The following is a 10,571-nucleotide window of genomic DNA, read 5'->3' as shown; positions in this document are numbered from 1 at the left end:
TTTATTTTTAATGGAATCAATTTTATTTATGAAGAATCCCATAAAATCGTTACTACTAAGAGCTAAGGGAATGGATGGATCAACGGAGCTATGACTCTGTGTAAGTTTGGCAACTGTACTGAAGAGAAATCTAGTATTATTTTTATTCTCTTCAATTAATGATGAAAAATATGCTGCTCCAACTCTGCGAAGGGTCTTGTTATACAACAATAGACTGTCCCACTAGATTATTATGTTATTATTATGTTCTAACGTTGGACCTGACATATAGTTACGTATCCATATCAAGGAGGAGGGCCTCCCATTTCCAGTTCACACAAGACCTGCCTGCAACAGTCCTGCTTCCAGAACTAAAAATCCAGCGGCAGGTAGGTTACCGTAGAAGGGTTTATGTTCCAGTAGAGTCCATTGTTATGGTGAGCTCCAACCTTTTTTGTACCCCTCGAAAAAAATTATCACCTGCCTCCACTGGGTTTTTTTACTGCTTAAATTACAGAAAACCATCATCTTCCAAAAAGAATATCTGACGTAAAGACACAAGGAGCAGCTTGTTTCAATGCTTCAGAAACTTTATTAGGCAAAAGAGAAGGAAGTACAGTTTACTCTGCAGAGGTAAGTTTTGCTAAAAGCCTTCTTTCTGTAACACTTGGCGTTTTCTCTTCAGCACATGACCTAAGAGACTTTCAACCTGTTTTTTTTTAGCTTGTCGCTTCACACACTTAGCATTACAGCAATAGGAGAAAGATCAAGAAAAGGAAGAATGTTAGATGCTTTTTTCAGGATGTATATTCATGAATTCCGGTCTTTATTTCCTGACGCAGACGAATGGGTATCGATGACTGCAGGGAAGGTCCGACCAGCATCTGCAAGCTGCATGTAGAGAAGAAAATGCATCAAGATTTCTGATTAAATCCCTCTGAGAAAGTCATTATTCAGAACGATGGTTGTGAGTTGGACATATTTAGCATGCGTAGCTTTAATACAGATAAACTACATCACCGGCCTATTTTCACTGAGTGTTCAATCAAAATACCTGAGTTGTTCATAGCAAGGCAGTTATAACTGGTGGTGGTTCTCGGCATTCCTGGGCACCAGGAGTTATAGCTGAAGCGGGAGCCATCACTCCAAAACCACATACGCTCCTAGAAAGGAAAAATGACAAGAAAAATAAATGTTTATTGCGCTTTGTAATAGTACATTCCAACTGAATTGGTCTTTGTATTTAACCCATCGCTTAGGCAGCAGTTTGCTACTACACTGAGTGGCACCCAGGGAGCAATCTGCGGCTAAGGGTCTTGCTCGCAGACCCATGGTGGCACCCTGTGGGGATTGAACAGAGTTCTTGCAGCCTTCCTAGAATGCAAGAATGCTGCTCTGGCCACTAGGCCACAAAATTAGGGGTTTGGCCAACATTAAAAGCTGATCTGATTACAATGCTTAAATGTAGTTATCTATAAAACCAACATCAGTTTGCATAACTTTGGGTATAACAAAGGAGCCTCAATACTGTTTTTCATACTCGTTGGTAGAAGTTGTTGTTATCCAGAAATCCAAATATTTTTCAAAATTTTATAGCATTTGGGTGTTTGCAAATATTTAATCCTGCAGGAATGATTTCAGGTTTATAAAACTACTTTTAAATGGCCTCTAAGAAATATTTCTGTAGTCAGAATTATAGATTTTATCTGTGGCTGTAAAATTGTTCACAATATGGCAGGGTACCTGTTCACCGTCGGAGCCTCCGATCCAGGTCAGCGGATAGTTACGAGTCCTACCGTAGATAAAGTTTCTGAGCCAATCATATTCAACAGAACTGTGGACAGATGCAAGGTTTCCACCCAGGCTCACACAGTAGTTCTAAAACCAGTAAGAGAAAAACATAAAATCAGTGATAATATATGTATAAGTATATATATGAGATATATTTGTATAAGTTTGTGTTTATTTATGATAAACTGTTTCATAACGAACTGTGCATGAAGATCTTGGGTGAAACTGCCCATATTTACACACATGAACCTTCCAAATACACTTTGAAGCCCGTCTTTCATTTTACAGTTTGGTAATTAATGGTTAATAATCAAACATCCTGTTATTATTATTTATTTTTAGCATAGGTTTAGATGTGTCTCATTATTTCTGGCGTTCAAATATTTGTTTGTTGTTGTAATATTTATCTGAACTTTTCTTCTTTGCTGTGTCAGCCAATCTATTGAATGGCAACAAATGATGGTGTTTTCAACCTCATTTTGATATTTTCTATCTCTTTTCAGCTCTCATCCAAACATTTCTTGTTTTATTTGCTGCAATGAATACATGAGAATATTTCATAGCAGCTATTTCAGTCCTCAGAAGTGTCAGGTTTGCTGTGTGAGGGAGAAGTCATTACCTCAGCCTGGGCCCAGTAGTAGCTGGCAGAAACATAGAGGAAACAGCGAGACCTGTAAAGCGTCCAACCACCGGGACAAGAAGTCGCTCTCTTAACCACGCTCTTTCCTGGAGAAGATACAGAGAGGAGCATATGAAACATCAAAAATGTAATGTCTGTTTTGAGTGTGGAGATAGTTAAGAAGTGAAAGGCGGACTAACCTGATGCATCTGTATCATTTCCAGCTTCTCCTAAAAGTGGGGCTGCATTTGATGTTATTAGAATCTGAGATTTAACATGTCTATATACTTATACTTTTTGACTAAAACACATCTGGTTTCAACTCACCTTCTGGAGCAGGTATCTCATCCACAGTTTCTAAAAGGGAAAGGAAAGATCACAAATTTTCATTCGCAGCCTGACAGAATCCTGTCATGACAAAAATGTATCTACTTTTTTTTTTTTTTTTTGCGGCTCTAGTGGCTCGCTTATTCTGAAAGTAGGCTGACAGGATGGGGGGTGGAAGAGGGGAAAGACATGCGGCAAAGGACCACGGGTCAGATCCGAACCCGGGTCAACCGCGTCGAGGACCAAGGCCTCCATATATGGGTCGCGCTTCCTGCCGCGCCACAAGCGCGCCCTATCTACTTTTAAACTATCTGAAAAACTCCTTTTGGTGTGGCAAAGCTAATTTTTCTAAAAACAGGCCAAAGTACCAGTGCGGTTACTTTGGTCATGTCTCTCACAAACCTGATTCCACAAAAGACACCGGCCTATTTGCATATCAGCTGTTAGTTGAGCTGCACAATATGTCAAGTTGCAATCATCATGGCAACACTGATCTGTGCAATATCACAATATACAAGGACCCCTTGATCGCAATATTTGGTAGAATAATATATCTACTATATTTAGTCCTGATGATGTTCTGTATTAAAACTATATGCACGTTTGTCTGAACTTTATGCATATGATGTAGATTTAAATAAATGAAAAAAATCTCTTGTTAATTGTCACAAAAATGAATGTTACAATAATAATATCTAAAAAGAAAAAGACACCTCTTAGTGCGATTACACATTCTTAACAGTTGGTTTATCGTTACTGCAAAGAACCCATGTGAATACCTCTGGTATACAATTAGTTTGTCTCATTTTATTACAAATTATAAAACTAAACTCACGTTCTGGAACAGGTTCCTTAGTTCCGGATACATCTTGGGCATCTGCAGGAGATGTAGGTTATCACAATGGCATTGTTTGCATAATTTGTAACATTTAAAGCAGGTGTACAGCATGCTTAAAAATTCCTGCTTTTACAAGGAAATCTACATTTACAGGAACAACGTACCTGCAGTGCTGCTCAGAGCCAGCAAAGCACAAATAAGGATCGGTAGGGTCAGCATCTTCATGGTGGAGATGATGTAGATCAAAGACAATGAAAACCTTAAGAAACAAAAACAAGAAACAACCTGGTAAGAATAAAGAATATAACAAGTCTTTACCAACCTCAAGGATTACCTTCTTTCCTTTACCTCAGCGTCAGACTCTGGAGATGCTGAACAAGTCAAAGAGCTGCTCTTATATACAGTTTCCATCAGCTGGCAAACCAGGAAATGTGAAACAGGCATGTCCGTAGAAGCACATTGCAGAAAAAACAAATGTATACGATGACCATATCAATACACCGCGGCATATTAGATTTCACATTTGTTGTGTTTGTATCTTATGACATTAACGTGGGTGTTGCCTTAGTTCAGTAATATGTGTTCATTCAGCTTCTGTCTTCCTCATCAGGTAACAAAGCAGCCAAATAGGTCTTTACAACAAACATATACCTATCCTTTAAACTAAAATATAATGCATCCGTAACTAAATAGTCAACGTTTATCCTAAGAAGCTGATGACACAAAATAAGACAGTTCTTGCCAACTTTTGTGAACCATACCTTCAAATTATGCTCTTAATATCCACATTTTGAGGTTAGATGGACCGCAGAATAAGTCCACGCACAGGGCTGTTTAAAAGTAACTTTTTCTGTCGGGTTACTGTCTGTCTTACCAGTAAATCAGACGTAAAAAAGAATATAACTGGTTTGTATGTTTTGTTCTTTTAAATTCTAATGTCTGATTCTACACTCCTAATTGTAATTAGCCTGAACTCAACTCTGAGGATACAAGGTTGCAAATCCGTCTTTTAAGTTAAAGCTGGAAGCAATTTGTGGTTAATGTCATTTCCAGATCCAAGTCTTATACAGTAGTAAAACCAAACAGAACACGCTACAGTCTGGCTTCGAACAAACAATGAGTGCGTGGAAAAGTACCTCTATGGATGTGATGCTGTGGACTGCTTGTCTGGCAACGACCTTTGGAACATCGTTAAAGGGCATCGCCTCACTAGACGTATAAACTTTCATTTTAGGATCAGAGCAAAGGACACTTTAAAAACTGTATTTTGTAGGATTATAAAAGGTAATGATTTGAAGCACTGATAATAATAAAGGTAAAGGTTTAAAAGATTTATTACTTAATTAGTTAATTTGTTCTTTGTGGATCAAGAGTTGACTAGTAAATAAAATGTACGTCAATATTATCTCCACATCTTATGGTGGCTATAGTGCATGTTGTGAAAGCTTTCCCCCCATTACCCACTGCTGCTTTTTGTGTCCTTTTATTGTCTTAAAAATGTTGTTGTGCCCTGAAGCCACTCAAGATATAGAAAACACACAAAGACCAACTTGTTTCGATGCTTCAGAAATTTAATTTTGAAATAGAAAACAGGGTAAGGTTTAGTTGAGCTAAAAGCATTCTTTCCAGACTACATCCTGTTTGCTCTTTGCCATGTGACCAAAGAGACAATCCACCTCCTGAATCTTGTCGCTTCACTCATTTCTCAGCGTTACAGCAGCGGGAGAGAAGAAAAGAAGAGTAGAATTGATTAGACGTCTTGGTTGGGATGTTCCTTCAGCTCTGGTCTTAACCCCGTACACAGACAAACGGGTATCGGTATGTGCATGGTAAGTCAATCCCACATTTGCAAGCTGCAGGTACAAAAAACAAAAACAAAGCAGGATGTATTAGTGATTTTCACCATGAAGGTGTCTGAATACAGATAGAGATTACAAGGTTCTAGACAAGACATGTTTTTTTTAGCCGAACAGACATAAATTGTACATCATAAATGTTTCTCAGTTCATGATTACAGTATTTTTTGGATGATAAGTCCCTTCAGAATTTAAGAAGCATCAGTTAAAAAAATGTGTCATAACGCGGGGAAAAAAAACATTTATATGTTGCACCGGAATATGCTCATTTATTTAGACATGTATTTCAACCATTCCAAGACTGAAAAATGACAGAGCTGAATCCACAGCTGGATGAATAACATGGAACATACCTGGAAGGATGAATGGGGTAAATTAATAACTCCAACTAGCAACGTTTTATCTAGCGCATATGAGCGTGACAGAATTTGTCAAAATTACGCCTAAATTAGACTGTGAGCATAGTGGTGCTACATGCTAAGCTAACAGATGTTAGTTTAGCATGACACAGATGTTGTCTATAGGTTAATATTTCAACTAAGTTTTAAGAGGATAAAGTGCAGGATAACTTTCACAGGCCTAGTGAGCCCTCTTGTGGCTATAGACAGTAATGTTTACTCCTTGGTTCATACTGGTCAGGATTAATTACTATTTAATTTTGATATATAAGTTGCACCTGAATATAAGTCGCAGGATCAACCAAACTATGAAAAAAGTCTGACTTAAAGTCTGAAAAATATGGTAAATGTCTTGATGGTGTTTGACTGTGTTTTCTGTGTTAGATTACCTGAATAGTTCATCGCGAGGCAGTTATAACCGCTGTTGCTTATAGGTCTTGATGAGCACCAGTTTCTGAAGAGGAAGCGAGAGCCATCACTCCAGAACCAGTTACGCTCCTGGAAAGTAGGAGGAGAAAGCAGAATAAAGAGTGAACGTATGAAATCAGCAAACACTCAGTTCCTTCAATCTTCATCAATAACAGCAATATTTATTGTTTCAAATATCAGCTTTTTCTCATCCATTTCTTGACTAATGACATTTTGGTAAACTTTGTTAAAAAAGAATAAAGGAAAAACTTGGGAAATATTTCCTAGGTCCCACACAAGTTTTGCAGAAGAATAACTGTAATTGTTCCTCAGACATACCTGCTCTGCGTCTGAACCGCCGATCCAAGTCATTTTATATGAACGAGCCCTGCTGTAAATGTAGCTTCTAAGCCAGTTGTATTCAGAGGAGCTCCGTACAGATGCAAGGTTTCCACCCCGTGCCACACAGTAGTGCTAGAGAGGCAGTGAAAAACAAAGAAAGGTAGGACACTTAGAAACTAGATTGACTGAGAGAAAAGAAGAAAATTTAGCCATGCTGCTCATCCTTTTATATTGATATCTAAATGCTTGAAAATAAATACCCTGAGCATCAAGATGAAATGCACAAATTTCACTGACATATCAAACTGGATCATGTTGAATACTGTTCTGGACATCTATAACTAAGCTCTTGCTTTCTGAGAAGTCTGCTGCAATTAATTGACCTGAAATCTGGTGAGTCAGAACTTAGAGTCTGTGTCTCTCTGTTATTTGCAAGTAAAGAATCATTGGGAGTATTTATTAACACAAATGCTGTCAACTTTAAATGAGATTTTCTTCTCTCTGTACTTTGTGTGTTACTCTTTGCATATGTATTACATTTTAGTGATTATAAACATACATTTACTCAATACTAAAACAAAACGAACAAAATGTTAGGAGCAGCAAAAAGATCTAGAGGCCTGCCAGCTGCCTTGCCAAATTCTCTAAAATACAAAATTTTTGCAGACTGCATCTCCTCCAATGTAAGGCAACACATTCAACCTCCCTTATTGTAGAATCCCTATGGATTTCAGGTTTATGTTTAAATGTTGCTGTTTGCAATTGTTTCCTGTACAGTGTTTAAAATGGCCAGACTTGTTATATATGAACCGATAGCATTAAATAGTTTGCCCTGTGATTGCAGGTGTTACCTCAGCTTGAGCCCAGGTGTAACTGGCTCCAACATAGTAGAAACAGCGAGATCCATATCTTGTCCAGCCACCGGGGCAAGATGTCGCTCTCTTGGCCACGTGACTTTTTTCTGAAGGAAATGCAGATAAGGATGTGATCCGTTAAAATCTCCACATTTGTTTAAAAGAAAGCTTTCCCATCTTTTCTTTGGTAAAGATCATTCTTGAAAAATAACATCCAGATATACATATTATCTACCTGATTTGTCAGCATCACTTTCAGTTTCTTCTTCTTCTTCTGAAAGATTTACAGATTTCAAGATTGTTAATATTTTTAACATTACTTTGTTATTGAATAGTTACTGTAACTATAATGAAGTGGATTTAATTACAACTAACCCTTTGGAGCTGATTCCTCCTCCTTGGATTCATCTTCTACAGCTAGAAAGAACATAAACATTATTTCACGATTTGATCTAGTGTATATTTTGAAAATAATGAGGGATTACCATATTACCAGATTTTCTAAACCCTCTTTAAGACGAACATTTCATTTTGACTTACCTTCTGGAGCGGTTTCCTCATCCTTGGATTCTAGAAAAGATAAATTAAGTCAAAAGAAATCAGAAATTACTTCTAGTATAACAAAGTGCAAGTCACCTCATAAGTCTATAAAAGTGTGACTTAATATAAATATATATATATATATATATATATATATATATATATATATATATATATATATATATATATATATATATATAAGCAATAAAAGTATGTCTTTTCTATTTACTATTATAGGCTTACCTTCAGCAGCCTCCTCAGCATCCTTGGTAACAGTTCCCTTTGTGGTATCTGTGGAGGTTAAACACATGGTTCTTGCAGGTATACTTTAAGAACCCAGCTCGTCTGTGTGATCAAAGCAGACTGTCCTTGTTTCAAACAAGGGATGTTTCAAACTAATCTCCACTCTTGCATAGGGCTTTCAATAGATTGATTAGATAGATAGAAGATTGATTAATCAGACCTGACCACAGTGTTGGCCCCTGTGTTTTGGCTGTGAAATGACTGGCATGAAATAACGAAGTACCACATCGTCTACCATATTGAACTACCTTCTTGCCTTCTTGTGCTGCAGAACCACTAATTTTTCAAACATACATCATTAGTTTGAATAGACTTAATGTATGATGGTGTGTAGTAGAGACAATATACCGTTGTGGGTCTGAGCTGTAAGAAATGCACGTATTGGACTAACAATTATTAATGGCAAATAACCTTTTAAATCATACGGGGGGAGTTTTTTTAACTAGGAGATTGCTGGATTGGACATTTTCATCAGCTATTTGTGACATTGAGGATCTCCATACTTCACATGTACAGACAAACTTACCCGCAGCCAAGCTCAGAGCCAGCAGGGCACAAAGCAGGAACGACAGAGTCAGCAGCTTCATGGTGGAGACAATGCAGGTCAAATATTCACCTTAAAACAAAGATGATGACGAAATCAATCAAACAATCAACCAAAAATTTCAAGTGTAATAAAAAAATATTAAAGCTGTTTTTCCAAACAGCAGAGCAGATGTACCTTACTTCCTTTGGTTGAGATTCCGACTGTAGCCTCAGCTTTCCTGTCTGGAAGTGATGAACAAGTCCAAGACCTGATCTTATATACGATTTCTGCCCGGTTCCAGAACAGGAACTGGGTCCATGCATGTCAACATTTTTCAAACACACATGACAAAACAAACATATAAAATAACTCATGTTCATTCTAGCTGGGGTATTAAGTTTCACCTGTCATGCCTGTATCTTTGTTTGGAAAGAAGGCAACAAGAACATCTATCCCTTCAGCCAAAACAGCTGTCTCAGGTTTTCACTCGTTAGTTTAAAACTAAGTTTCCGCCTTACTTAACACTGTGCAATCTGAAGCTGCTAAAAACAAAACACACAAATAAATTCTCAGTTTACCCAGCATCAGTTTTATAGCGTAGTTGCACATCTACGCTGTTTTAAATGTTCACAAGACTAAATTAAAGGCCAGGTTCAACACAGGAATATGGTCACTCTTTTCAGCAAGGGACCTTCAATTTAACAACCATCAGACCCCAGAAAATAGAAAGCAAAATGTCAATCACCAAGCATTACCGTAGCAAACCATTTTCATGTTTATTAGAAGAAGAGGTCGGCCTCAGCAGAAAGAAATAAGACCTGAGTGGATTTGGAAGAATCTTTCACACGACGAAGACCGGAATGTAGCAGGTAAGACTGTCTTGCACATGCAAAGTTATTCAGAAAGGGCTTTGGGTAAACTTCTGGAAAAATTGCAGACTCCACATTTGACTTCTGATCATGAATGGACTGATGCTTCTCTTTCGGAAATAAAACCATGAACAGTCAGATCTGCAGAGAAGATCATAAGGGCTGACTTTCCCTCTATCCAGGTCTTATACAGGACTAGAGTCAGGAAAAGGGAAGCTAACAGCTGTGCAGACCCCACACATTCTGCACACAAATTGTTTAGACCTTTAGTCTACCTTCAGATTGGCACTCAGTACTATAATCATGATTTGGTATTTTGGACAGCTTGATCATTTCCCACTACATACTCAACTCAGTCACCTCCAAGCCACCACTCACCATAATCAGTTCTACCTGTTGCTGTAGCTAATTAGTCTCACTCAGCTCACCTGTAACTCCACCTGCTTTTTCTACCACTCCCTGCCAAAACATCTTGTCTTGTGTCCCTGTCTGCATGTGTTTTCCCCAGTGTTTTTGTCGCCCAGCCTCTTGATCCTGTGGAACTGTTCTCTCCCTACCCTTGCTAGTTGGTTTAATTAGTGCTTGTCTGCATCATCTGGTCAAGTCTGGTCTCTGGCTACACCATCAGGTCGAGCCTGACTCTGTGGTCTCCAGCCATTGCTGTCTGACTGGCTGCTCCATTTCTTTCTCTTCATAAAAAAATATGTGTATATACACATTCACATTATAAAAAATACATGTATATCTTTCTACTCGAATACTTGTGTATATATTTACAGCAAAGTGGAATCAAAGTCATATGCATTGTTTGTGTCACAAACTTGCCAATTAAAGCCAGTACATCCTGTTTATACTGATTAGAACAGTGTGAAGTGTATTTTATTTGTTTTGAGGACAACTTGCATTCCAATAATGAACATT

At 37.9% G+C, this 10,571-nt stretch overlaps 2 protein-coding genes across 2 annotated transcripts in view; both read right to left on the bottom strand.

Moving 5' to 3' along the window:
- Positions 1 to 551: 551 nt before the first annotated feature.
- LOC118558714 (galactose-specific lectin nattectin-like) overlaps positions 552 to 10,571 on the bottom strand; it is a 28,537-nt gene continuing 18,517 nt past the window's right edge. Inside the window, exons 3-9 of the mRNA XM_036129257.1 lie at positions 3,552 to 3,593; positions 2,717 to 2,746; positions 2,590 to 2,631; positions 2,390 to 2,496; positions 1,723 to 1,857; positions 1,034 to 1,142; positions 552 to 870 (exon numbers count right to left, since the gene is read on the bottom strand). Coding sequence (XP_035985150.1) covers positions 806 to 870; positions 1,034 to 1,142; positions 1,723 to 1,857; positions 2,390 to 2,496; positions 2,590 to 2,631; positions 2,717 to 2,746; positions 3,552 to 3,593 — 530 coding nt within the window. The 3' untranslated portion in view covers positions 552 to 805. The remainder of the gene's footprint in view (positions 871 to 1,033; positions 1,143 to 1,722; positions 1,858 to 2,389; positions 2,497 to 2,589; positions 2,632 to 2,716; positions 2,747 to 3,551; positions 3,594 to 10,571) is intronic.
- On the bottom strand, positions 5,114 to 9,015 carry LOC118558712 (galactose-specific lectin nattectin-like). Its single transcript, XM_036129254.1, has 10 exons — positions 8,977 to 9,015; positions 8,782 to 8,871; positions 8,196 to 8,243; positions 7,953 to 7,982; positions 7,788 to 7,829; positions 7,648 to 7,686; positions 7,410 to 7,519; positions 6,556 to 6,690; positions 6,198 to 6,306; positions 5,114 to 5,407 (listed from the first exon to the last, which is right to left on the bottom strand). The coding sequence occupies exons 2-10, from the start codon at positions 8,840 to 8,842 to the stop codon at positions 5,343 to 5,345; spliced, it is 639 nt and encodes a 212-aa protein (XP_035985147.1). The 5' UTR covers positions 8,843 to 8,871; positions 8,977 to 9,015; the 3' UTR covers positions 5,114 to 5,342.

The sequence above is a fragment of the Fundulus heteroclitus genome, unplaced genomic scaffold (assembly GCF_011125445.2).
Source record: "Fundulus heteroclitus isolate FHET01 unplaced genomic scaffold, MU-UCD_Fhet_4.1 scaffold_149, whole genome shotgun sequence".
In the NCBI taxonomy this organism is placed as follows: domain Eukaryota; kingdom Metazoa; phylum Chordata; class Actinopteri; order Cyprinodontiformes; family Fundulidae; genus Fundulus; species Fundulus heteroclitus.
This window is presented reverse-complemented; position numbering and strand designations above follow the sequence as displayed.

What these genes read in the sequence shown, in the direction of transcription:
- LOC118558712 (XM_036129254.1), bottom strand. Translation starts at nt 8,842, where the DNA reads ATGAAGCTGCTGACTCTGTCGTTCCTGCTTTGTGCCCTGCTGGCTCTG. An exon ending in GGCTCTGAGCTTGGCTGCGG is followed by an intron (nt 8,244 to 8,781) that starts GTAAGTTTGTCT and finishes TAACCTCCACAG; the next exon opens with ATACCACAAAGGGAACTGTT. An exon ending in GGAGGAATCAGCTCCAAAGG is followed by an intron (nt 7,687 to 7,787) that starts GTTAGTTGTAAT and finishes TAAATCTTTCAG; the next exon opens with AAGAAGAAGAAGAAACTGAA.